Source organism: Rasamsonia byssochlamydoides, assembly GCF_041956645.1.
Source record: "Rasamsonia byssochlamydoides strain NRRL 3658 unplaced genomic scaffold VTN77scaffold_33, whole genome shotgun sequence".
Taxonomy (NCBI): Eukaryota; Fungi; Ascomycota; class Eurotiomycetes; order Eurotiales; family Trichocomaceae; genus Rasamsonia; species Rasamsonia byssochlamydoides.
In genome coordinates, this window is record NW_027192416.1 from 182,638 (window position 1) to 208,569 (window position 25,932).

The window sequence follows — 25,932 nt, forward strand, 5'->3', positions numbered from 1 at the left end:
CCACCCAACTGCCTGTCGCGTTCGAATCACATGCAGGATGAAACGATGAAATTGCTCTCGCTAGCCGCCACCAATTATCTCCCGAATCTAAACGGACGGTTTGAACAGATGGCCTGAACCGTCGACGTAGAAAAATGGCGTTATCGGCTGCCAGAAATTATTAATAATCGAGGAATGAAAAAGTAATTACTCCGTATTAATCAGGGAGGGTACTTGCCTTGTCTTCTTCACCGCCATCCTGATCTCTCGCCTTGCATTAGATCGGTAGACACCGGCGGAGAGCTCCTTCTGCGCAAGGTGGTGGTCCGGCCAGCCGTGGAGTTCCGCCGGTTCGTTCGTTGCTCAGCAGAGCACACGACCCTGCCGATTGCATCAATTGCATCACTTCCCAAACAAGATCTCCGACCTTCCTTGCTTTCCTTTGCTCTCTCGTATCATCCCCTTTTCCTTCTTTCTCCCAAGCCATCCCTCCTGCCTGCACCGAAGCTGCCATTTTTAATTCCATCGTCTCTCGCTGATTAGGACGACTGGCCAGCTCAGCAGTCGTGCTGCTACTGCTCCCCCTTATCGGACCGTCGACAACAAACCTTGCAGTGTCACGGCACCCACAACAACAGCTGTTGCCAACATGGCCGAATCATCTGCCACGGGTGACGTGAGCTACCCCGTCGTCAACGGAGCCAGTAAGGTGTGTTTCACTCAGTTGTTGTTTTGTCTTATCGTTGCATCAGGGCTGATCTCTCCTTCGTTGACAGTGACTAGTTCTCGATTTTTTTTTTCGTTCCCCGACCGATATCCCAGACAACGCAATTCCACGTAGCAGGAGATCCACCACTGGAACACGTTCGAAGGATTAAATCAGCATTAAATCTAGAAACAATGCATGATTGATTACTGATGGGTTCCTTTAGATGCTGTTGTCGACAGTATCAAAACCGAAGCTTCCAAGACCGGAGATGAGCTGCGTGGCCTCAGCGATTCCCGAGTGACGCCCTCTCAGACCACCTCGACCGGCCAGCCCCTGACTCGTGCGTATACAGCGTCTTGACCTTCACGTGGCATGATAAACTGACACTGAGATTCCAGCCTACCACTCTCTGCTGTACAGTCTCTTGAGTGTGGGTTCCCTAGTTCCGCCCGTTCCGAGTGAATTGGATCTCAGCTGACATCTGCAGTGGGAACATCCGCGCGCTACTGCTATCTCCTTTGTCAGCGTTATCGCTTTTATTCTCGCTGCTCAATACCTTCCTCTTTTGCGCTGGGTGTTCAAGTTAATGTATTGGTTTTTTGGAGGTGAGTCGACAAATGGTCTGTTTCTCCCTGCTTACCAAAGTTATACTGATCAATTTGGTTTTCAGCAACTGCCACTCTTGAAGTCGCTGGCAGAGTCCTCTTTTCCAAAGGCCTCACAAGTTCTTTCCGTCCCCGCAAATACTACACGATCCCCAAGGAAACCATCGAAGGAGTGTTTGAGGACCTCGAGCAGCTGGTTGACTTCTTCCTGATTGAATTCCAGCGCGTCCTCTTTGCGGAAAATGTCATCCACACGATTGCGGTATGTTTCTCGCGACGGTTCATGAGCCAGCGCAAGTCTAACGCATTTGACAGGCTTTCTCTGCCGCTTTTGTTTCTTACTGGCTCAGTAAGGTCCTGTCATTGTGGGGTCTGGCTCTGATTGCTGTGACCATCGCCTATCTGGGTCCTCTTATCTACATCAGCAACCGCGAAATCATCGATGGACAGATTCAGTCCTTGCAACAACTGATCAACGCCCAGGCAAGCCATGTTCGGGGTCTTGCTGAGCAGCACACTGCCCACGCCACGGGATTGGTGAAGCAGTACGCTAGCGACTACAGCGCCAAGGCTCAGGAATACATTGGCACCCGCCGCTCGGTCACGCCCGATGTGACCAAGGCTCCTGCGTCAGGCAGCACCATTAAGGCTGAGCCGGTTTCCCCGGCGCAGTTCAAGGTTTCTGACTTCCCGGAAGCGCCCAAGAACGAGCCCGCTGCTGCGGAGCCTGCAGCTGAGTCGGCAGCTGAGTCGGCTCCCGAGACTAAGCAAGAAGAACCCCTTCTGGCTCTCTAAGTGGGAGATTCACTGTCGACAGGTTTTTGTCAACGGTGGTCATTGTACGGGAGGTTAATTGCAGGACGCAGCGAGGGTTGATTAGGAGGAACGGCATGACGAAAGTCGAATTGAATAGAATTTCAAGTTCGTGGCGCTTGTATTGAGTACCTCGAGTAATGGGTGACGATGAAAAAAAAATAATCAAAGGAGGAAATCCTGAGCCACCGCTCAGACGGCGAGACTGACTGTGTATAATGACGAGGCGGCATGATTTCTTTTCCTTCTTCTCCATGTGTTTTTCCTTGTCTTCTTCCTCTTGTGAACTTGGAATACTTCCGAGCTCGCCTTCCTCTTTACCTTTACTCTTCGTTCTTCTTGTTTTTTTTTTCTTCCCTTTTTCACTTGAACTGTTTCGTTTCTGTCGAACCTGGCTTTTCGGTTCTCAACGTTAAAACAACCAAACACCTTTTAATTGCTTTCCACCGTTTGTGTGAGCTATTAGCTGTTATTCTTTATTATTCTTATTCTTATTGTTTATTCCTATTCTTATTGTTTCCACTCTTTATTCTTCTTATTCTGTCTGTCGATCAACCTATCTACCTAGGCACCTCCTAGTATGATCCTACATAGTATGACGATTATTATTTTATAACCATAACTATGCTGTGCCATGCTATGCTATCGTATGTATGTAAGGTAGGAAATCACCAAGTTGAGTTATCTACATACCATATCTATCTCTTCTGATGTCTAATGCTAATGCCAGCAGGTAGTTATGGAAGTTAAACTACTTGCTTGGTGATTAAGACGTTTGTTAGTTCGAGTTTGGTTGATGTGTACTGTATGCAATGCAATCGTAGTTACCTAGGTAGACTCCAGAGTTAATTAATTAATTAATTAATTTAGGAATGATTTAATTAATCTGATTTAATGAACAAAGTAAGAAAGCAAAAAAAAAAAGAAAAAGAAAAAGGAAAAAAAAAGAAATCAAGAACTCCTCCAACTCCTCCATTTATTTTTTTTCTCCTTTTTCTTTTTTTCCGTGTGTCTGTGTCAATTAAGCCAGCCTTCGTCCTGGTTTTGTTGTGGATCAGGATCAGGATCGGGATCGGTTATTGCAGCTCATGACAACCGTAAATAGGTAATTCTTGAAATGAGTTCCGTAGTTTCTGTATGTCTGATTGTGGACCGATTATGTGGGATTGTATCTGACAGCGTATGCGTATCTGACTGTGTCTCTTGTGTGTGTTTGTGTGCGTCAATGTGTGAAGACATCCGTCTCAAGCAGACGCACGCCGACGACGTTTGCGTCGGACGTGTTCGTCGTGGTTTCTCCTTCCTTCTCCATGTGCATCGCCATCTCCATTCCAATCCCCATACCCAGTTGGCCGTCTCCAGTCGTCATCAGCGTTGCAGTCTCGCAGAAGAAAGGTCGAGGAGGACTCGTTGTTCGACGACGACGACGCAAGAATGCGAGGGAGAATATTATTGTTATCCTGCTGCAGCATGTGCAGACTCAAGAGGGCATGAGCAGCTTTGACTTCCCTGCTGAGCAGGGCAGTAGATGTCGATGTAGACGTAGCTGTAGAAGCTCTGGGCTTCTTTCGTGGCGTTCTCCTTGTTGCTGCTGCTGTCTGTGTCCGTGTTCGTGCTGGTCTGAGAGTCCGTTCACCCTCAACCTCACTCTCGGGGAAGGGCGAGGAGGGAGAACTAGAGGAGCTGAGGGTAGACGAGGAGAAGGAGGAAGAGGAAGAAGCTGCGGTGGTTGTCGTTGTCGTTGTGGACGCATCTTCGTTCATGTACTCATCATCGTCATTGTCGTCGTCGTCTTCATCGTCTTCTTCTCCTTCACTGTCATTCTCATCGTCGAGATCGCTCTCCGTGGCTAATTCGATGCCACTGCCGCTTTCAGAGGCGGAAGTGGATGATTCGCCGTCAGAAGAATCCACTCGATCTTCTGACACTGGCCTTGCTCTTGATGAAGGGCCTCCGCCTCTGACGCCAGAGATGGATTCCAAAATCTCCTGCGGAGAAGGAACATTACTACTGTAGCGGCCCGTCATCCCTGGCGGGTTGTTGCGAGCAGAAGAATTGATCGGCGTGAAAGAATTGCGAGCAAGAGTCGGTGGAGAGATGCAGTACGAATACGCATCGTTGGCCTCGCTGTCTGTGTCATCCACTCTCTTGAGCCCGACTGCTTCCGGGCGATTGTTCGGGCTGCGTGATAATATCTTCTTCCTTGGAGGAGGAGGATCATAGGTAGTAGCAGTACTTCCCGTCGCCGCCCTCGACAACGCTGGTCTTCCGGTGGAAGTAGCAGGAGAAGAGGCCAATTTCGACTGCAGCTCCAGCACACGGTAATAATTTGCGGATTCGGTCGCCCTTCGAACGATGGCGGGATCGATGACCATCTTCCCGAACTGGGCGCCCTGAGGCGGGATGCACATGGCCGGAAAGTCGCGTCCAAATAGAGGCGTGAGTGCGTAGCGGATTCTCCAGCAGAATGTCGCGGCCACGGCTTTGGCGGCCTCGAATGGCATCCAGTATCCTTCGAACCGTCAGTATGCTTGAAGAGGAGGCAAATTCAAACTACGGTATGTATGTAAGTAAGTACGTACCCTGCGCAGCGAGAGCTCCTCCGGTAATGCTGTGACAAATATCGCGAAGACCAGGATTCGCGTTGAGCATCTTCGCTGGTGTCGTCTGCACAGATCAGCCGGCGAATAGATCAATCTTCTCTCTTTGGCAACTCCCTTACCTTGGAATAGTCATTGCATTTGAAGAGGTGTGTCGTCCGAACCAGCCCAATGTTGTAGTCCCACATGACCGTCCATGTCTTTTCTTCTCCAGGGATCCTGAAGGTATATTGGAAGACTGTCGAATATCAGTCATGCTAACAACAATTTTTTTTTGGTACTTACCTTCGAAACTTTCCCTTCCAGTCTTCTCGAGAAACGACTTCTTCTCGCTATTGTAAGGAATATGTCTCGGAAATTCTCCAATCTGGCCCATGGGATGAATCTGGAATCGCCGGTGTTCCTCCGCCAACTTCGCGTCCTGATACTCGCAAGGAGGGTATCTCAGCTCGCCCCTGACTTTGCCTCTGTTGAAGATGGGGACATCTTTGGGCATTTTCTGCTTCTTGGCTCGATGGTAAGCGGGTCTGTCGTGGCCTGTAAACGAAGAAGAAGTCGGCAGTGGACCACCGCGACTGTGGGATTCCGGCAGGGGATTGAGCAAGGATCGAATAGAGGCCATGAAAGTGTATCCGCCGAAGGAGAATCCTTGCAAGATATAGGTAAGGTGTCAAAATGCACCGGCTCCGAACGGTATTTGAGGAAACGTCTGGCAATGGCTTTTTTGACTTGCAAGCGGTGCTGAAATCTTGCTATTTGGCAAACGCGAGGGAGAAGATGACCGACTCTTAAACCTCTCGAGAAGCAACAGAACAGGTTTGTATGAGAAGAAATTATGTCAAAAAACAAAGGAGAATGGTTAAGAACAACAAAAAAGTAAATGACAGATACAGATCTCTGGCACAGTTGTCTCGTCTGAGAGACGCGAATTCTTCACGCAGTAAATCAAAGAGAGAACTGTGAAAGTCATGAATCCATGGGAACACATCCAACAGCGACGCCCTTTGTCATCTCCATCCTGTCTAAGATCTGGAGAAAGTGGATACCTGGTGACATCTGATGGAGGTGCAGCAGCCTTTTCAGCTGCGTCTGTTTGCCTGGCCAAGAGGGAACGGCAACAGCCACTCAGATCTCATCTTAGCCGTCGAGGTAATGAAGCATGTTTGAGAAGCGGTGAATGGGAGAGTGAACTGATGTCTTAGGAGCAGAGCAGGTATGACTTTGAAAGCGTCTTATCTGACTTCAAGGGGAAAAAGCTCCTGACATCGTCTGTTACCAGGAAGTCCAGTCCAGCCTTGTTCACGACCCTTCAAAACATTGTTAACTCAGAAACCAAGCTCTGACTGTGTAATACTGTTTTCTCGAAGGTCCTCGACGAGTAGGTTGACCAGTAGGGAGGGCAATGGAACCCGCGATCGCATCCATTCATGAAACATACGATTGCACCAGACAGGCAAAGCTTCTCCTGTCGAGGCCTCAGCGTTTCAGATACCGTCTGCAGCGAACCGTGACAAGAAATAGCAGTGCAAGCTTCCGCGAAACTGTCTTCCCAGTGCGTGAGATCTGGGTCAACGCTCTTGCTGCTTCTCCGCAACTAGATTTCGCTTGTTTCCTTAAAGTTGAATGAACTATGTCTCCTGCACCTGTCTGAGAGGTTTAGTGGACAACAATTCCCAGGAAGAGGTGGCTAAAGACAAAGAAGAGATGTATTGTTGCGGCCCTCGTGTTCACTCTAGAACTGTGTCCTTTGATATTCATTCAGCATTCTGAACTGTTTTGTGTTTCCAAGATCTCTACCTTGGTATAAGACATCGTATCCTGAGCCTCATCTCGCGCGAGCTTCTGACGTAAGGAGAATGGGCCAAGTAGATGGCGGCAATGCTGGTTTGCTGGCGAAAAGGTTTCCGGTGCATGTACTGTTTCTGTACAAGGGAAGCGGAAACTCGCATATCTGCTTGTATCACTGAGCTCACCGTCCCTGCGGGAGGTTGGGGATCCCAAGCTAGAAAGAACAAAAACAAATAATGTACAGGCAACAATGAGGGAAAAATAATCCGATCTTGTGGGGGTAAGGCTGAAATTTCAGCCTCTTTGAGGCGACCTGAAGGATCCTTCTCGTCGACTCAGGTGGCTGTCTGATAGTGACTTAATTTGTGACCTGGTTAGATTTCAGGCAAGAAAGCTGAAAAAGGCTTTGAATTCAGCCACCTCGAACTAACACAGCTCGCCAACTGATATGGTGCTCCATAATTCGCCGTTTCCGTTGACGGTTCGTTCCCTCTGATTGACCGCTTGTTGACAACCTGTTATGTACATGGTCCAATTGGCAGTTTGATGAGGCTGCCGGCTTGAAAGCTAAAACTGTTGAGAAGTTTCTATACATGTTTCCATGCGTGCAGCCGGTGGAAGACAGGAAATCTTCCGGACTGGAGACTAAGCGTCGCGGCCCTTCTCCCTAGGATGGCTAGAACTCATGTTCCGGGAAACTGCCATTCAACAGTACGACCGGGGGTAAACACGAATTGAAGCTAATATAGCATTTGCTAATAGGCTCAATTTGTTATTACTTGAATTTACAAAGCACGAATACTGTCCGTAAAAAGCCATACATGCGCCATGATCTTCCGCCTCAGACCTCCATATCAGATAAAAAAAAAAGTTGGCCATGTTCATCAGAGAACAAGGAGATTGCAGAAACAAAATTTCAAAGTGGTTTCAGGGTGCTTAGAATTTTCACCTATTCGTCATCATCGAAATCATCTCCCGAATCCTCGTCAGCCGGTTCGCTCATCTCACTGTCATCGTCATCAATCACGTATTTGGGCTTCTTGGCCGTGGCAGCTGCGCGCCGGGCAGGTCTGGGCCGAGCCGGGGGTGCGTCGTCATCATCAGACTTGTCTGCCGCGGGGGAGTCAAGGATGTCATTTGCCATCGCATCAATATCGTCGTCAGAGAGGTCATCTGCAAGCTTCTTCTTCGCCTTCCCCTTCGCAGCGGGGGCAGTCTTGGTCTTTTTCGCGGCTGCGGCAGGAGCCTCCTTAGTGGCGTCCTTCTTAGGACGGCCCCGAGGTTTGCCGGTAGCGGGCTTAGCCGTGCTGGCAGCTGCCGGTTTCGCCTTTGCAGCCGTCTTGGACTTAGGCGCCTCTGGTTTCGCAGACTCTGGACTCTCGTCATCGTCTGCAACCTTCACATCCTTGGACTTGACTTGCAGTGATCGACGGGGTGTTTGCTGAGGAACCAGCTTGCTGTAGTCGGTCTCATCCGGATCGAAGTCGCTGGTGGCCTTAGATGTCTTGGTAGTGGCCTTGAGTCCGGCACTGCTGCCAGGTCTGGAACGCTCAGAGAACAGAGTCCTATCCGAGGCGGAGTTGCCATTCGCGGCTCCAATACCCTTGACCATCTTGCTCACGTCATCAAGCAAGTCGTCACCGTTGTCGCTGTCAGAATCACTTGAGACAGTGTACTTGACAGGTTTGCGATTCGTCCGTCCTTGTGACTCAGCTTTCGGTGCCGCCTTGACAGCAGACACCTCGACGACATCTTCATCAGTGTCTTCCTCTTTCGCTTTCTTTTCCTCTTTCTCTTTCTTTGGCTCCTCTTTAGCTTTCGGCGCCCCGCGGTTCTTCTTTGGCAGGATCTCGGCTTCAAAGTCCTCGTCATCATCATCATCATCATCCAGCTCGTCCGCGCCGTCATGGGGAGCCTTATTAGCCGGCTTTGCCGACGACTTGTTCAGGTAATCTAGAAGACCTCCCTTGGACTCGACCTTTTTCACTGTCGCTGTCTTTTTGCTCTTTGGGGCGGCGTAATCCTCATCATCTGGGTCATCCCCAAGAGCCTTGCGTTTCTTGGCAGCTGGAGCACGGCCGGCGGCGGTCATAAGCTTGGAAGATGCACGACGACCCATACTCGCGACTTTCTTTTCACGGCGTTGCTCTTCTTCGAGCTGGAATCGCCACTCAGCCAGGAAATCATCAAGGTCTCTCTTCCAGATATCCTCTTTGGAAAGCTTGATGAGAGTATCGATTTCCATTTCCTTTTCTCCGATTTGGCGACGGAGCTTCTCCACGCGTTCTTGCGTCAAAGACCACAGCGGCATCTAATTCACGAATTAACCAACCTAGTTCTTCCTGAAAAGGTGGAGGAGAGAAGGAAAAAAAAAACTTACCCCCAGCAAATAGTCATATGCATTTGAAGCTATCTCAACCTCTTCCGAACTCTCTTCCTCTTCGACAGTAGGCTCATTTTCACCAGCCTTGACTGCCTCTACGACCTTGGGGAATGGCTTGAAACCTTTCTCCTTCAATTCGGCAATGAGAAGCGGTTTCTTCTTCTTCGAAATCACCAATGTCCCATCAATGATCATTTGGACGAAGCGCGCCTGGTTGGTGAGCTTGTCCAATTCCTTTTGGAGTTCGGATAATTGATATTGCTGCTTTTCGTTAGTCGAATGAACTTCATCGGAATTCTTACTAAACTTACCTTCCGCTTTTCGTAAAACTTGATGCGGACCGCATAGAATTCTTTGAGGATATCCTCGACCGTATCGTACTTGGTAATTCTACCTTCAGGATCGAAAGCAACCAAATTCGTGGTGGCGATGGTCTTCGACAACTTGAACTTCTCTTCTAAGCCCTCCTCAAGAGCGGCCTTTATGTGTTTCTCATCCATCTGGATGACAAAATGGACTTTGGTATGGGTGTTGTAGTCCTTATAATCCTTGATGAATGAGGGCGCCTTCTCGGCCTTGATGATTTCTTCAAGCTTGTCTTTGAAGTCTTGCGTCCACATCCGGATGGGGAGTTCGGTGATTTCCACTTCCGTATCACCTGTCTGCTTGATGATGCCGCTGAATTTGAATCGATCAGGACCCAGAGGTGTAACTCCACCGGCAAACCCGCGGAACCATGGTTGCATCGGTTGGATGGGCTCACCATCCATCATTCGCTTCAGGTTAGCAACAATGTCTTCCGGGTTGTAATTAGGAATAGAGGAACTCCAGCCGGTACCGATACCATCGGCGCCATTGATCAGAATCATCGGCACAACTGGTACATAGACCTCAGGCTCTATCTTCTCTCCGTCGTCCTCATTGTAGGTCAGCAGTGGCTCATCGGCCGGGTGGAAGATCTTCCTGGCAAAGGGCGACAACCGCGTGTAAATGTAACGAGCACTAGCACAGTCGGCGCCTCCTTGAAGACGACTACCGAAGTTACCACTGGGTTCCAGGCAGTTAACGTTGTTTGAGCCCACAAACGTTTGAGCGAGACCGACAATGGTTTGCTGCAAGGAGGCATCGCCGTGTTGATATGCCGTCATTCCCGACACGTGACCGGCCAACTCGACAACCTTGATGTCCTTCTTGATATTGCGCTTGAAGCAGGTATAAAGGACCTTGCGTTGACCCGGTTTCAGGCCGTCTACCACCGACGGAATGGATCTCTGATTGTCTGCCATGCTGAAAAGGATGAGTTCCTTGTTGATGAAATCGGTGTAGGTGATCTTCTTGGCGGAGTGATCGAGGTACGTTCCAGGCTTGAATTGGCGCAGCCATTCCTTACGCTCGTCAGCCTTCTTCTTGGAGAAAGCCAGGTCGATCAACTCCGCCTCATGATCCTGCATTGTGTGGAACTCTTTCAGGTGCCTATCGAGGTCTCTGAAGTAGATCTGGGCGTCTTCGGTGGTACTGGTACCCAAACCCTTGTAGTACTTATGCTGCCAACTGCGGTCATGCTTGTGTTCCTCCTTCCACTTTTCGTACTCGGGCATGGTAAAGAATGAGATCGATTTGGTCGGATTCTTGGGATCACCCTTCCAGACCTTGACAATCGGCGTGATGAATTCAATCAAGAACTCCGGAATTTTCAACAAGCTGGGGAATTGGCACTGAAGGAAGTTAATCAGCAACCCCTTGATATGGCTTCCATCGTGATCTTGATCAGTCATGATCATGAGGTGACCATATCGCAAGCCCTTCGTATCCGTATATTCCTTTTTATGTTGAAGACCAAGGAAGTTCTTGATATTCTGGATTTCCTGATTTTTCGAAATCTGATCAATCGACGCGTCACGAACATTGAGTAGCTTTCCTCGGAGGGGAAACACTCCGAACAGGTCAGGACCAACGACGGCTCGACCGGCCATGGCCAAACCTTTGGCTGAATCACCTTCAGTCAGGATGAGCGTACAAAGATGCCCTTCCTTTGTTCCAGCCTTGTTGGCGTCCGTCAGCTTGGGATTGTTCATGCGAGAGCGTCGGTTGCCATCCGACTTCTTTAAGATTTGATCCGCCTTCTTCTCCGCAAAGTGGAGAATGTTCGTCATGACCTCAGTCTTCAAGATTTTCTTGTAGAAATCCTCATCAAGCTGGCATTTGCTGCCAAATTGACTCGGCTTCGTCGTCAATTGTTCCTTGGTCTGAGAAGTGAACGCTGGGTTGACGATCAAGCAGTTGACGAAAAGGAAGATATGGTTCCGGATCTGCGAGATCTTCAGGGTTGCGCCATTTTTATTCTTCTTCTTCACTTGTTCAGCAAGACGATTACAGATCTGGTCAGCGATATAGTTCACGTGGGTTCCACCGGAGGTCGTCGCAATGGAGTTGACGAACGAGACCTGTTGGAAGGTGCCGTCGGACACTGCGAAGCCGATTTCCCAACGCGGGTCCGGGTTGGCTGTCACGATCTCGCATTTATCCTGGGCTGCTTCTTCACCCCGCTCCTTCTTGATGGCCTTGGTGTACATCTCCATGTACTTCTTGAAGTTACGCACAGGAATCCGATTTCCATTTAATTTGACCGTGACCTTGGTGGTTCCGGCCAAGTCATAGACACGCCGCTTCACCAGAGCCTCGAAGTCATCATCCATGCCAGACATACCAAACTTGGCGTAGTCGGGCTTGAATGTAACTTTCGTGTAGTCTTCACCTTTACCCTCGGTGATCTTGGCCTTGCCCATCTTACTCATATTGTCCGTCCAAGTCTGCTTGTACTTCTTCTTCTGGCGCGAATCGTACGTTTCGATCGTGAACTCCGTAGAGAAGACGTTACACAGCTTGGCACCAAAACCGTTTCGACCACCAGTGACCTTCTGTTGTGTATCGTCGTAGTTTGACGATGTCAACAGGTGACCGAAAATCAGTTCGGGAACGTAAATCTTTTCTTTCTAAAAATATTGTCAGTAACCCAGACGATACATCAAGTTTGCGCGGGTTACTCGGGGGTACATACTGAGTGAATTTCAACCGGAATACCGCGACCGTTGTTCCAGACACTGATCTCACCCGACTCCCGATCGACGGTAATTCTGATTTCGTCCATATTGGGGTCGTTTTGTTTGTTATCCGCAGCATTGACGACGATTTCGTCGAAGATTTTGTACAAACCAGGGACGTAGGTGACTTCACGGAACTCCATCGATTCGGTCTCCGAGTTGAACACCCACATCTGTTGCGTGGTAGCCTCGATAGACCCAATATACGTATCGGGACGTTTGATAATGTGTTCTAATTGGGTAAGCTATATAAAGGTTAGCCAACCAGCCCCCAAGAAGTGAGACATAAAGTCAGAGTAGATAGTTTACCTTCTGGTATTTGTCTGCGGCTCCGGTTTGCTTTGGGGGTTCGGGCTCATCAGCACCGTCCGCTCCAACCGACTCGTTGGAGACGTCTGCCAGAGGCTTCGAACCGCCCTTTTTGGGACCGGGGGCCTTCTTCGCCTTCTTGGCATTTGGAGGGGTGCTCGAGAGCACCGAATCATCGTCAAAGTTGTCGTTGTCATCATCCGATACTTCGTCCTCAGAATCAGCTTTGGCGCGCTTCTTGGAAGCAGGTTTCGCCTTGAGAGTGGTCTGTATTAACTTCTTGGGGCCTGTTTTGCCGGCAGCGGGTTTCGATGCTTTCGCTTTTGGCTTCTAATTTGATCGAGTCTGTCAGCCACTAAAAAAAAAATGATCGCGACGCATTCGGGGATTCATGAAAATGGGGGAGCATACCTCTGGCACATAATCAGAGCTGCCGCCATCGTCCTCATAGACGGAGTCTACCATTGAGGAATCCATGGTATGTTCGATCAGTAAAAGCGCTCCTGACGACGCCGGCCAAAGAAAAAGAAGAAGGAAAGGATGGGAAAATCAGCAACACGGGTTCAGAAGACACCGCTTCATCCCCTAGCCCACGGAAGACACGAAGGGGCCAACGCGGGATGCGCGAATGTTGCTGTTTGGGAGTTTGTTGACTTGCAGCAGGGACGCGCTGAGGTCGCGGTTACTCGATCCAGGTTTAGCGGCCGGATTAAATTTGTTCCTTTGCGCCTGAGACAGACGCCTAGCCGGATCAGGCAAATCACAAACAAACGTGGGAACCCGTCCACCCCACCGGAGACACGCCCGTCAAAAAAAAGAACAAGAACCGAAGGCAGCAGCACGCGCAACAGCGGGGAGATCCCGCCAAGATGGCAGCATCACAGGAGAAATCTTCCGCCGAAATTGATGCCTTCAGTGAATATTACACGGTGACATTCTTTTTTCTTGCCCCCAAACCTGGCAACGCATCAGGAGATGCTACTGATGATGGAGAAATTCTCATCTTAGTCTCCATTTTCAACCATGGTTGCTGCCAGGTAATTTCTCACTGGTGAGCCTCACAGTGAAGTGAATTCGATATCCCACCTTACTGGGATTATCCACCTTTGACTTCACTGTTGTCAGAGTCTAGGTTTCTCTGGTACTGTACCTTGAGGTCACTGTTCCCTCCGATCCATATACGGCATCTGAGAGGTATCTAGGTAATTCATGGTGATAGTTCACCTTCATGCTAGGTAAAGAAGGTTACTGTAAGCTGGTCGAGCCATTAAGTCATCCACTAAATATATATATATTTCTGCCGCGCAACGCGACTGGCGAAAATACTCAATGCTCACATCCGGTGCCAAATGCATCGCAGACAACAGAAGTGTTTCAAGATTAGAATTTTGAAACTGGTGGCCATATGCGTTATGAGTATCTAGGTATGCTGCAAGCTTGACTTGAGTTGATGTCTTGGCTGGCTTCTACACGGCGGTTCGATGGGTGGGTGAGTTATGATTGGCCGCAACCTCTCAGCACGGAGAGAGATGATTAGGTAAGTCGTTTCGCTGTAAGCATACTGTACAGTAGGCGATGAGTTGATAATCAGTGCTTTACGGAGTACTCCGTATACTCCGTACAGAGTACAGAGCAATTCCTCTACTACTCCGTATTCCGTGCAGAGCCACGAGGCAAAAAAGATTTGTCGAGGATGATCATCCGCCCAAACTCTGGGTCTAGAAGTTTTTAGTTGTACAGTCAGTACCTGCAGCCGCAGGGACACGGCGGGGAGGCCAAGTTCGGAAGACGCCAGTGGCAGCTGCAGCCTGCGAGGACTGAGGGCGTGCCATTTGCCAATTATATTGGGAATCCAGCTGGAGGTGGGGGCGCTATACGGCATCGATCTGATAGACTCTGGGACCAACCTTACCAATCGGACCGTCCGTGGGGATCCACGGATGAGAAGAGTCCATACTCCATCCTCAGGGCATGAGTCCAGCGCCAATAGAATGGTGAAATCAGGCGCAAAAGAGAGACGGAGTGATACGCTGCTGGGGCCAGGCGCACATTATTAGTTGGGTAGGATTCTGGAACTGCTAGCCAGACCCTCCCAGGTAAGTCAATTAAGCCAGTTAAGCTACTCGGGAACCGCAGGACGCAGTGGACTGGCTCCCGGACTCTTAGCGCGCTGCTAGTCGAGGGGACCGCGGAGCCCCTGGTAGACAGACCGCCAGGAGAAGCCGGAGACGATGAAACGGCCGTTGGCCCAGAGAAGGGGGTCCCTTATCCTCACTCACAGCAATGGCCATGCTCTGGCCCTCTTTTTCGTCCAGCCGCTCGTTTGTTGGATCTTTTTTGGAAGCAGTCGTCGCAGGCGGCAACTAGCCTTCTCGTCGCTCCTTAGCAATCTTGCCTGTGTTAACCTGTGGGTTCACTCTTTCGACCGCTGGGCTAACCCCTCAATAAAGAACACCTGCTAGAGACATTCCCAGCCCTACACACCCTGACTCAGTCGAGTCACCCTCCTTACGGACAGGTTGAACGTTCTCTATGTTTTGAGTCCGGACTTCTGAGTGATGAACCAGCAACATCAGACATGATGGATAACGGCGACTCGAGGTCATCTCGCACTGATGCGGATGTGTCCCCAATCACGACCGATTCAATGGTCACAGTCCCTCTTTCAGACCGGCAATCCGGTCCCAATTTCTGTCACGATTCGAGGATGCTTGATATTCCCGAAACCCCCATCGAGGAGACAGTGGACGGAGAAGGCTCTATGAGTCCGCAAGAAGAGAAAGTCCAGACGACTCCCAAGAACGAGGATGCGTCCAGACCAGCTTCAGAGATAAAAGAACGCAGGGGATCAGAGGCATCGGCAAGATCACAGAGCAGTCGGGAAAGTCGTGATCCAGAGTCCCCGGCCGAGGGGGACGGCGTCGACTGGGCAAAGTTGGACGAGACAGAGGAGCAGGAGCCGCGCAATGAAGCAACGGATGAGGTTCGTACCGCAAAGACTAGAATGCATTGGGGAGAACTAATTTGATGGGCATGGTGTAGTCCACAGCTTTGCTTCTTGCTCGCCTGGAACAAGAGAACAATGCACTAGTTACGAACCCCAAATCAGGCCTCGCCAGCGCCGCTCGACCTCGTCGTCCGTCCCGTCCTCCGTCAATTCAGCAGCTCAAGAGGCTCATCAACGATCCGAGATCGTCGCTTCGGTACTCCCAGCTGCCGACCCCTCCCATGACGGAACTCGAGTTCTGGGCCGCCTTGGTGGCAGACTACCCCATGACCGCCCAGAGATTGCCCACATTGACTGCCAAGAAGATCCGCGCTGGTGTTCCGCCTCCCCTTCGTGGCGTGGTATGGCCCAGCATTGCTGGCGCCCGAGATACGCAACTGCTCGAGGACTTCCGCCGTCTCAGCGGCGAATCCAGCCCGTATGAAGGTTTGATTGGCAAAGATATTGGTCGGAGCTTCCCCAATGTCGAGATGTTCAGGGATCCAAACGGCGAAGGACAACAGATGCTGGCACGGGTGTTGAAATGCTTCAGTCTCTATGATACCAAAATCGGATACTGCCAAGGTCTGGGATTTGTGGTTGGGCCCTTGCTGATGCACATGAGCGATGCGGAGGCATTCTGTGTGTTGGTGAGGTAGGTGACAATCGACGGCCTATTCGATGAGTATGCAGGCTGACTTCTCTAGGCTCATGGATCATTATAATCTGCGATCGTGCTTTCTCCCCGATTTATCGGGACTACATCTGCGAATATATCAGTTCCAGACCCTGCTCTCCCGCCATCTTCCCTCCCTTTTCGCCCACCTGGAATCATTGCATGTCGAGCCGGTCTACGTATCGCAATGGTTCCTGTCATTCTTTGCAGTTACATGTCCGTTGCCGATGCTTCTCCGTATTTACGATGTGTTATTATTGGAAGGAGCCTCGGAGACCCTGATGAGGGTTGCGTTGTCCTTGATGCAACGAAACGAAAAGAAGATCATGGCTTGCACGGAATTTGAGGATGTGATGCAGTTGCTACTATCCAGGAGTCTGTGGGATACGTAAGTTTTGGACTGTTTGTTTTAATGAGTCTAGGCTAACATGTTGGGTAGTTACGGGTGGAACGCGGATGATCTGGTGAATGACTTTGTGTCTTTGACGCCGCTGGTGACCAAAGAAAGTCTCCAGGCGTTAGAAGCAAGCTACAACCAGTCACAGGGCGTGTCGACAGGAATCTCATTTCCTCAAATGCAGGCAGCTGCATCGCGGTTCCTGGGACGGTTATGGGCTGGCTCGAACTCGCATAATTCGACCAAATCTATTAACTTGAACCCGGCTAATGCTGGTGGGGTGCGTCCCGACAGCACTGTTCGCCGTTCCCCTTCGAAGCAGAGCATGGCGTCCACGCTAAACTCATTGGAGTCTACGTCTTCCGACGCGAGTACCGCGCCTACCGAGGTTTCCACAACAAGCGGTGGCGATTCGGTCAAGGTGCGCGCGAAGTCAGCAATGTCCCATAAAGACAAGGACCTCCATGTCCAGATTGAGGAGCTCTTGACGGCATTGAGCGATCTACAACGCGAACACGCGGATTTGGCGCGTGAACTTCAGCGCGAGCGCGAGGAGCGCGAGGAAGACCATGATGTCGCGAAGGCGATGCTTGCCTACATCAAAGACCTGGACCTGGACAACAAAGAGGGTTCCGAAGAGATCATCACCAAAGCGGAGGAGCGATTTTTGACCACGCCCAGACGGTTGTCAATCGTCCAAACGAAACACCAGCTGCGGGACGAAGCCGCCCGATGGAAAGAGAAACACGACTTGGAGGCCGCACGATGCGTTGATCTTGCGAGACGCATTGATGACTACGAAATGGAGAACGCGCGCCTCAAGGAAGATCTGAGGGAAGCGCGCTCCCGGATCCAGGATAGCCACCGCGAGAGGCAGAGGCTGGAAAGGATCATTCAGGAATTGCGCAGTCGCAAGTACTCTGACAGCGCGCACGACGGCTCCTCTTCCGGCGAGTCCAGTGACGTGTGGCCATCCCCGGGTCTTCGGGAGATCAAACTCGTCAGCCGAGCGAGTTCTCAGAATTCTCAGAAGACCAACAACAATAAATTCCCCAAACGCAGCAGCAGTCTCGGTCTGCAGGGGGTGCTCGCCGCCGAGAACAACGCACCAGCAGGTTCGCACACGGACGACTCCTTGCTACTCGAGCTGGTGAACGCCAAAACCGCCGAAGCGGTCGCCAAGCAAGAGCTGGAAGAAGTCAAAGCGAAGCTGGAGTCGTTGAAACGGATGATCAGCAACTCGCAGGGCAACATGACGCCTCGCCCGAGCCCGTCAATAGAACCCAGCATTCCTGTTATAAGCAGCGTCAGGAGCTCGCCAGAACAGAGCAAAGCCTCAACTCCCGGGACGTCAGCCGCGGGAGGAGGTGGCGGCGGAGGAGGAGGTTTCTTCAGCGGATGGGCGAAACGAACTGTCTCGACGGCAAGTTTTGAGGCGAAGTCATGATGACTATCGACATAACCTTCACACTCGCTTGGTTTCCCTCTTTCCTTTCTAAGGTTTTTTTAGCTGGATGGCTCGACATGGGAATTTGAATTGTAGACAATTTGATACCTACCTAACCATTTCTTTTTTTTTATTTCTTTTCTTCTGTGTAAGGCATCATCGGAGGATATTTTTTATTTTGTCGTCGTGTCATAATGTGTTGTTACCTAGGATTCCCCTTGATCATAAATTTGTGATTGTGATTGCGATTATTCTCGATTTGGCTTATGGTATGAGGGATCGATTAGACAATACTACTTACTTATTATTTTATTATTCCCTTTTTTTAGCCTTTTGATATTCCCGTATCTGTCATTGTCATTGTCATTGTCATGTATCATCTTGCCTTTCCTTCTTTTTTCCCCCCCAATCTGTACATAGTATATAATGTACATACATACATACATACACCTGTCTACGCACACATATATTTTACTAAAGCAATTTTTTTTCCCTTCTTTCTTTCTTTCCTTCCTTCACCTTTCATTTCATTTCGAACAAAACAAAACAAAACAAAACACTAAGATAGGATAAATGAACGAACAACGGTCTTTTTTTTTTTCTTTTTTTGCCTTCCCCACCTTGGTGCTTATTTGGTGCTTATTTCTGTTAATTAACCCGTTACCATATACCCCCTCCCCCCCTTCGTCAGCATCAGCATAAATAAATCTGAATGATCAGTCTTGACTCAAGTGAGTATATGAGGATATGTGAATGAATATGCATGGCCAACCCACAATCCGTGGTAATTAATGTTCCCAAATCAAACCAAATCAAATCAATGTCAATGTCATTGTCAAATGTAGGAGGAGGAAAAAAAAAACACAACCTTAGCAACAAACAAACTAACTACTGCCTGCCTAAGTCAGAAAATTGACGAGACGAGCTGCGTGCCATGAAATGAATGCAATGAATGCTTAAATGCAATGCAATGCAATGAAATTCGCAAGTGCCCGTCAACCCGTCAACGCCATAATAATTCAGGCCATTTTTTCTGGTACTTGAAATCTCATAAATAAAATTCAAGCAGTTATACTATTTCAATTCGGGAAATTATTAAAAAAAAAGAAAAAAAAGGAGCATGTAGTCTCTGCATTTACCACGTCCGGGCCTGCATAGTGGTCTTGTTCGTGTAGATATGCAAGTATGCAGAATCCGAGGAGAGATCCATCATAGTCTACGATCATAGGTTGCGTTGCACTGCAGCCATTATGACATCCTTGGTCATGTCATGCCATGGAGACAGCGAAGGCGATCTATCTATCTATCTATCTATCATAGTGTTGGTCCACCGCGGTGCCATCTGCTGTGATTGTCTCCTCTTTGACGTCTAGCGTCTCTTCCTTCTTGGCCTCAATTCCGTCTGGTTCTGCTATGACTGAATCCTCCTGTTTAACGTCTAGCATCTCTTCCTTCTTGACCTCATCTCCGTCCTTGCCATTGCCTTTATTGTTGCTATTGCGACTTTCTCTGGAAAGCCTGCTGGCTTCCTGCTCAGCCATCTGCTGTGCTAGCCACTGGCGGAATCGGCCTGAATTCTTGGATCTAAGCCGTCATTTGTGCTTAATGCGTTGCTTGTTGTTGCTTTGGATATACCCGGCACGCGCCATGAACGCGGTGAACTCGATCGGGCTTGTTGGAACCGTAGCGTCTGAATGTCCCAACGCATCATCATCATCGAGCTGATCAGTGGCTGGATGCTCCGGGGAATCAGTTTCTTTTTCTGTGATGATGATTTCTTTTTCTGTCGACGTTGCGGCGGTTTTCTCGGAGAAGTCTGCCGACAGTCCGTCCTGGACGACGTCCTCCTGAGCCTCTATTTGACACGTCACTTCCCTTCTCTTCGTCGCCCTGTCGCTATCAGCCGTGTCATATTGAGGGTGCTTTGTGGCTTTGCTATCTTTTCAAGACCCTGCAGGTCAAAGGGCTTGGAAAGTGCTCTGGCAAGTCGGTCGCGTTGTTCCTGGAGGCGTTGTTCCTTCTCCTGTCGTTCTTCTTTTTCGATGCCACTCAACCACTCTCTGAGCTTCGCTTCGTTTGTACCTCTCACGGTCCAATTATAAAGCTCCTTTGCTGTTTTGAGATCTTCTCCATCAAAAGGATTGTTGAAGTGATCTGGGTGTTTGCGGTAGCGCTGGTAGGCATCCCAATCTCGTTTATTGGCTATTATCTACAATTATAGTTATTTCATTACTTAGTTTATCCAGATAGATAAGGGTTCATTTTGAGGTTCGATCAGACGGGTCGATTAACCACATCGAGAAATAAACTGCAGAGAAGTTTCATTCTATGTATGTATGTACAGTACATACATACTGAACCACCAAACCACCTTCCTACCTCACGCTTCCCTACCTACCTACCTACTGTCAGAGACTTTCCCACTCAGCCCAAAAAAAGAGTGCCATGACTGAGTACTTCCTCTCTTTCTGCTGACGCCTACAAAACCCACCCCGCCCACACCAGCGCAGTGATACAGCTCGCATTCCCAGATCACCACGCCACCGAACGGAGGTAGCTCAACCGTTCCGACTCGATCAGGACATACGCCGCTCAATACGCCACGCGCGAGAGGGAATACCACAGACAAATGCCGTTGATTGCGGCGGGAGAGAGATTGGCGAGAATATATGTATGTACATAAGTAAATAAATATTTGGTTTTCGTCGGAGTGATGATATGATACCTGGCTCATTGCCCATCAGATAGATACAGATTTACGTGACATGCCAAAGCTGACAGGATGTTAGAGCTGATGCATCCTAAAACTGATAACTCGACAAACTCGGCGGCAAATCCTCGACCGCCGTCCCCCATGCACTCTCCTCGCTGCCCAGCGTCAGCTCCAGCACGCCGCCCTGGAGGAAAAAGTCATGGCCGATCCAGTTCTGGGTCCAGGGCTTGCCGTCCCGCGTCGCGTTCTGGATGTAGATGTTCTGGTAGGTTGGGTCGAAGTTGAGGTTGCGGATGGTGGCCACTTTCCCTGTGATGCCGTGGCGGATGCTGACCTCCTTGAAGAAGGGCGGCGTGATCAGGTAGACGCTCTGGCCGTGGATGGGCCAGATGCCCATCATGCTGAGGGCTGTGAACGAACCCATGGCGCCGCTGTCGTCGTTGCCGGCGATGCCGTTCGTCGAGGTGTTGAACTGCGAGGGAATGTAGGCGTGGACCTGCTTGGCTGAGAGCCCGGGATGACCCGCGTAGTGGAACTGGAAGACTGGCAGGAAGGCTTGCTCGTCTCCGACGTAGAGAAGGCCTGAATCGTGGAAGTAAGTCAGGCGGTTTGTGAACTCTTCTCGACCACCGAGAGCGGTCACCAGGGACGCCATGTCTTGCGGGACGTAGCTGGGTGAAGCATTAGATTAGTTGCTTATCATCCGGTCAAAGAGAAGAGTAAGCAGGGGGAGGCTTACAACGTGTACAACCAAGCACTTCCTTCATACGTCTCATGCCCCGCCGGATTGAGATAGCACGACGTAAAGCTCATCAGCGGACTGCAGAAAATCGGGTCCTGGAACCCCCAGGTCCCGTTCAGATAGCGCGGCTGCAGGAAGCCCGTGAAGTTGAACGACGTCTGGTCCGCCTTGAACATGTTGCGCCAGTTGGTCGCGCGCTGGATATACTTCTGGTAGTCGTCCGCATGCCCCAGTCCCTTGGCCATCTCAGCGATACAAAAGTCGTTGTAGGCGTATTCAACCGTGCGCGAGATACTGCGCGTCAGCGGTCCGACTCCGTACGGATCGAAGTCGTCCGTCGGGATGTATCCCAGACTCTTCCAGCTGCTCAGGCCGCCACGACCCTCGACCGCCCAGTTCAGGGGTTCGACTTCGGCGTCTTTGACGACTGCTTCGTACGCCGTGGCCCAGTCGACGTCGGTGATATTCTTGACGTATGCATCGGCGATGACAACATCCGCATTCGAGCCTCCCTGCGTGTATCCCTTGCACAGCGACATGCGGCAGTCGGGAAGGTAGCCCTCGTGACGGTAAATGTCGACCAAGCTACGGACCATGCGCGATTGCGACACAGGGTCCAACAGGGTTAGCAGAGGATGAATGCTGCGGTATGAGTCCCAGATACTGAAGACAACGTTAGTAGCCAGCTGACAGTTCATTCTTGGCCACAATCTTACCAGTAGTAGCTGTCGTAGTACGGCTCCGTGCTGTTCCATAGGGGATTCTCCCCCGTATAGTCTTGCGGGCTCAGCATCGCCCGGTAGACAGCGCTCCAGAAGATCGTCTGGAAATCGTCCGACACCCCAGTGGCGTCGAGACTGATCACGTTCAGCTTCTGCGTCCACGCATCCTCAGCCGCTGCCAGGGTCTGGGCAAAGTCAAAGGTTGGAATCTCATTCTGTGCGTTGGCACAGGCTTGGTCGACGCTGATGAAGCTGACTCCGACCCGTGCAAGGATCGTGTTGTTGGCGGGGGCGTAGAATCGGGTGAAAGCACCGGCGGAGTAGGACTCGTCGTTGTCGACGCCGTCGTTGACCATCAAGACGGTCTTTGGCGTGGTTCCAGCACGGTTGTTGACGAACACGCCGGTATCACGGACCTTGGCGCCCTGGAAATCGGCACAGAAATGCAAGTCGTACGTGCCAATACCGAAACTGGGGTTGAAGGTACCGCTGCCATAAAGACGACCCGTCGAGGGGTCCACAGAGGCGGTTCCATTCGACCGAGATTGCGGCAGATCGATCAGATCGGCGAAAATCAGCGGGCTGATGGTGTCGTTCGATGCAGCGCTGTTGCCGGGGAAGGTGAAGCGATACAGGGCAGTGTGGTTCGACACGGTCATCTCCGCCCGGATGGAGTTTTCCAGCGTAATGCTGAAGTATCCTGGACGCGCAATGACGGAGTCGTTCAGCCATGCGACGCCCCTGTCTTGGTATCGGAAGGTGCACTGGTTGATATCATCCTGAGGACAGCTGGTCTGGGGGAATAGGGGGAAGTTTCCCAAAGAAGCGCCCTGCAAGTGGTGAGCTCGAATCCATCCATGTCGCAGAGACTGGATTAAGGAATTCATCAACTTACACCCCCCGTTCCCGAGTCGTGCATGTGGGAGAATCCCGTGATCAGGTTGGAGTCGGTCGCGAATCCGCCCTGGTTGTCGACATCCGAGTCTGCAACCGCCTTGGCCATGCCTGAGCTGTGAGCAGTATGTCTTATCTCCCGTCTATCATCTATCCTTACCAAAAGGCAGAGAAGCGCCGGCAAAGACATGCCCTAATCGGTTTCAGCACAGCTATCTACAGAAGCGATGGAGCTACAGACGGACCTCCGTTGGCCGTTCCGATAAGGGGATCAACATAATCCAACACGCTGGAAGTCTTGTTCACGGACTGGCTGGCAGTGCCCGTCAGGAGGAATGCAAAGGACGCTCCGACGAGCGCCCTGGGCCAGAGAGACTTCATGGCGGAACGTTGCTGGACTGGACAACAACGGGTCAGACTATACGAAGGATGAAGTTGACAAGGACCCCAGCATCGAGGCCTGCAGTGCCGCAATCCAGGATGACACGCCAGGGCAGGAATGGCTTTTTATAACGCGATCATTCCCTATTGTTACTTGACTGTGGAGAGACGCGAGGATCTACCTCGTACGGCACGGCCCACGTGTGGAGTAAACATTCCAGGGCTGAGCATACGATTACTGGAAAAATTGGGGCACATTCCGTTTACTAAATTTACCTGGACTAGGATTAGTATCCAACGGTGCTATGACCTGATCGGAAAGATCTTCGGTCAGATCAAGCCGATATTATTCTATCTCATAATCAGAAAATTCTCCAGTCAGTGAATCAATGGCTTTATTTACTATCCAGCCAAGCCAGGGCAGTGTGATCGTACCTTCCTTCTTTTCATCCAGTTCCTTCCGTGTTGGCAAAACTGAATTCTTGCCCATGAAAGGAAAGAAGGAAGGAAGGAGATGATGTGCAAGGGGATTTCCCGATCGGGACAGCTTCCAGCCTGGAGTCCAACTGGTCGAATGGGAAGAGCAGAAATTCCTCCGACATTCAGGCCGACGGAATAACCTTAAATCAGGCAAAAGCATAGCATTAGCTTTAGCATTAAGCATCAAGCACAGACAATCAATGTGGAAGGCGTCGATGACAATGACAACAGGCTAGTCTTCCTGTGTCTCCACATCCTACCTCGCCTTGTTACCTTCCCCGCACTTTGCCCCGTCTCCGATGGGGCTGTACTCCGTACGGAGTAGCCGAACTTTTCCAGTCTCCACCTCACACTGCACCAGCTTCTAGGGTTGGGGGGAGAGACAGAGAAGTATCTTTCAACCAATTAATGATTTATACGAACTTCTACTAACCTTCAACAATTCAACGCCAAGACATCACAATCAGCAGATATAGGTACCTAGTACCTAGGCAGATTATACGCTCAGATCCTAAGGAACAATCAGATACGATTCTTTTTTTTTTAACTGAAGAAGGCACTGATCAACATATTAATTTAGCCGGAACCTTGTGCATGGACCGCTGTCTAAATCAATTAATTTAGGTACCTTGACGCCAGTAATATTAATACAGGTCTAGAAAGATGACCTGTTCCAAAGCCAATCAACAAGCTAAAGTTTTAGATCGAAAACACTCCGTAAGGACAAATATTTAAAAGCAGTGCAGTCTATCCCTCAATAATTCCCGCATTTAGAACTCCAGAAAACAAAGAGTAACAATAATTCAGCAGACCCTCAAGAGAGAGAGAGAAAAAAAAAGGGAGAAAAACCAAGCATGTGAAAATATGCCCCGCGATCTAATGAATTATTCCGTCGCCATTCCATTGAATGGTAGGTTGTTGGCTCCTCTTCAAACTCCTGGAAAGGTCACATGCTCCAACTCCCGTTTATCACCAACTACCTCCTGCATTAACCAGAAAGACTGACTCCAAGACTCAAAGCTCAATTTCGTAGAAAAGTGCCGGAAAATCATGCGTCGTATGTATATCAATCATTTCATTCCCAAAAAAAAAGAAAAAAGAAAAAGAAAAAGAAAAAGAAAAGAAAAGAAAAAGAACAAGAGAACAGAAAAAGAAAACTTCATCGTTCGTGGGTATCATTAGAAAAATAGCGGATAGTGGCCACACGTGACGTCATGTCGACAGGGCGACTGACAGAGTTGGAAAAGGTTTAAGATTCGACTTCATCAAAAGGCATCAGTGATGATCCGGTCCCATGACTTTTCCGACACATCTGGCGGTTTGAGGGCCTCGATCGAATCCAGCGACGTATCCGCGCGAGACGCCGACGGACTTCGTCGCACGCCGTAGAGGGATCCATGATGCATCCATCGCGATTTGACACTCGCTTTCAGCTGAGCGTTCTCTTTCCTCAGTCGGGCATTCTCGCTCCGCAGCGCGTCGAGTTCCCTCCGCGTCGGGGCGTGCAACTCGACGCCCTGGATCAGTCTGCGCAGCTGAACGAGTAGGTCGCGCTTGAACTCTTGATGGGGCGGGAAATCCCCATACTCGATAAGGAACTTTCGTTCCCGTTCGAAGGAGTCGTCCGCGCCGTGAGACAAGGCGGTTGAATGAGCAGATATACTGGGCTGATAGTGCATCTGCGGCGAAGACTTTGCCGTCACACTCCCTGAGCCAGGAGTGTTACTCCTGGTGGCCATGGGAGACGCAGAGTCAAAGGGCGCATTCGTGACAGCTGCCATCACATCCTGCCTTTCCCTGCAAGCAGGACACGACCAGTTGGCCAGTTCCTCCGGCACTGGTGGTGCTGACAGACACGGCAGGTGATAGGACCTGCAACATGTCGTGCAGTAGATCAGATTGCCGGGCTTTCGACATGTCGAGCAAATGAAATTATGCGGTTTTCCCGCTTCTATAGAACATCAGCACAGCGTCGACCAGACGACTCAACCGAGGTAACTCACTGATCCATTCCTGATGGATGAGATTCTGACTGTGGTCTGCCAGGGACGAGATGGAACTAGTCTGGGACCCTCCATCTTGGATACATGTGTTCCCTCCAGGACGTCCTCGCCCTGGCGGAGAGGCGGAGCCAAACAGGGAGGGACGGAGCATGGTGTGATGGCAGGGAGTATCAAGGACAGCTGCAATGGTATAGTTAACTCCCT

The 25,932-nt window shown here is 50.2% G+C and overlaps 8 protein-coding genes across 8 annotated transcripts; 3 read left to right on the forward strand and 5 right to left on the reverse strand.

The window, feature by feature from the left end:
* Nucleotides 1–628: 628 nt before the first annotated feature.
* Nucleotides 629–2,088, forward strand: VTN77DRAFT_4758 (uncharacterized protein; the record flags this gene model as incomplete). The annotated part of the gene is made up of 6 exons (XM_069420852.1): nucleotides 629–683; nucleotides 912–1,028; nucleotides 1,087–1,118; nucleotides 1,176–1,293; nucleotides 1,359–1,555; nucleotides 1,609–2,088. The coding sequence occupies 6 exons, from the start codon at nucleotides 629–631 to the stop codon at nucleotides 2,086–2,088; spliced, it is 999 nt and encodes a 332-aa protein (XP_069277521.1).
* A 1,262-nt stretch (nucleotides 2,089–3,350) lies between these two features.
* Nucleotides 3,351–5,328, reverse strand: VTN77DRAFT_4759 (uncharacterized protein; the record flags this gene model as incomplete). The annotated part of the gene is made up of 4 exons (XM_069420853.1): nucleotides 3,351–4,618; nucleotides 4,689–4,773; nucleotides 4,829–4,944; nucleotides 4,992–5,328. The coding sequence occupies 4 exons, from the start codon at nucleotides 5,326–5,328 to the stop codon at nucleotides 3,351–3,353; spliced, it is 1,806 nt and encodes a 601-aa protein (XP_069277522.1).
* Nucleotides 5,329–7,443: 2,115 nt separating this feature from the next.
* On the reverse strand, nucleotides 7,444–12,764 carry VTN77DRAFT_4760 (uncharacterized protein; the record flags this gene model as incomplete). The annotated part of the gene is made up of 6 exons (XM_069420855.1): nucleotides 7,444–8,805; nucleotides 8,875–9,138; nucleotides 9,189–11,870; nucleotides 11,936–12,223; nucleotides 12,288–12,617; nucleotides 12,699–12,764. 6 exons carry the CDS (start codon nucleotides 12,762–12,764, stop codon nucleotides 7,444–7,446), a joined length of 4,992 nt encoding a protein of 1,663 aa, XP_069277523.1.
* A 63-nt stretch (nucleotides 12,765–12,827) lies between these two features.
* On the forward strand, nucleotides 12,828–14,262 carry VTN77DRAFT_4761 (uncharacterized protein; the record flags this gene model as incomplete). The annotated part of the gene is made up of 2 exons (XM_069420856.1): nucleotides 12,828–13,069; nucleotides 14,028–14,262. 2 exons carry the CDS (start codon nucleotides 12,828–12,830, stop codon nucleotides 14,260–14,262), a joined length of 477 nt encoding a protein of 158 aa, XP_069277524.1.
* A 672-nt stretch (nucleotides 14,263–14,934) lies between these two features.
* Nucleotides 14,935–17,793, forward strand: VTN77DRAFT_4762 (uncharacterized protein; the record flags this gene model as incomplete). Its single annotated transcript, XM_069420857.1, has 4 exons — nucleotides 14,935–15,270; nucleotides 15,330–15,928; nucleotides 15,981–16,337; nucleotides 16,389–17,793. 4 exons carry the CDS (start codon nucleotides 14,935–14,937, stop codon nucleotides 17,791–17,793), a joined length of 2,697 nt encoding a protein of 898 aa, XP_069277525.1.
* Nucleotides 17,794–19,100: 1,307 nt separating this feature from the next.
* VTN77DRAFT_4763 (uncharacterized protein) lies at nucleotides 19,101–19,977 on the reverse strand (the record flags this gene model as incomplete). Its single annotated transcript, XM_069420858.1, has 3 exons — nucleotides 19,101–19,377; nucleotides 19,429–19,683; nucleotides 19,883–19,977. The coding sequence occupies 3 exons, from the start codon at nucleotides 19,975–19,977 to the stop codon at nucleotides 19,101–19,103; spliced, it is 627 nt and encodes a 208-aa protein (XP_069277526.1).
* Nucleotides 19,978–20,594: 617 nt separating this feature from the next.
* Nucleotides 20,595–23,461, reverse strand: VTN77DRAFT_4764 (uncharacterized protein; the record flags this gene model as incomplete). The annotated part of the gene is made up of 7 exons (XM_069420859.1): nucleotides 20,595–21,177; nucleotides 21,246–21,911; nucleotides 21,965–22,800; nucleotides 22,866–22,975; nucleotides 23,025–23,057; nucleotides 23,110–23,262; nucleotides 23,428–23,461. The coding sequence occupies 7 exons, from the start codon at nucleotides 23,459–23,461 to the stop codon at nucleotides 20,595–20,597; spliced, it is 2,415 nt and encodes an 804-aa protein (XP_069277527.1).
* Nucleotides 23,462–24,990: 1,529 nt separating this feature from the next.
* VTN77DRAFT_4765 (uncharacterized protein) lies at nucleotides 24,991–25,879 on the reverse strand (the record flags this gene model as incomplete). The annotated part of the gene is made up of 2 exons (XM_069420860.1): nucleotides 24,991–25,676; nucleotides 25,729–25,879. 2 exons carry the CDS (start codon nucleotides 25,877–25,879, stop codon nucleotides 24,991–24,993), a joined length of 837 nt encoding a protein of 278 aa, XP_069277528.1.
* Between the last annotated feature and the right edge of the window lie 53 nt (nucleotides 25,880–25,932).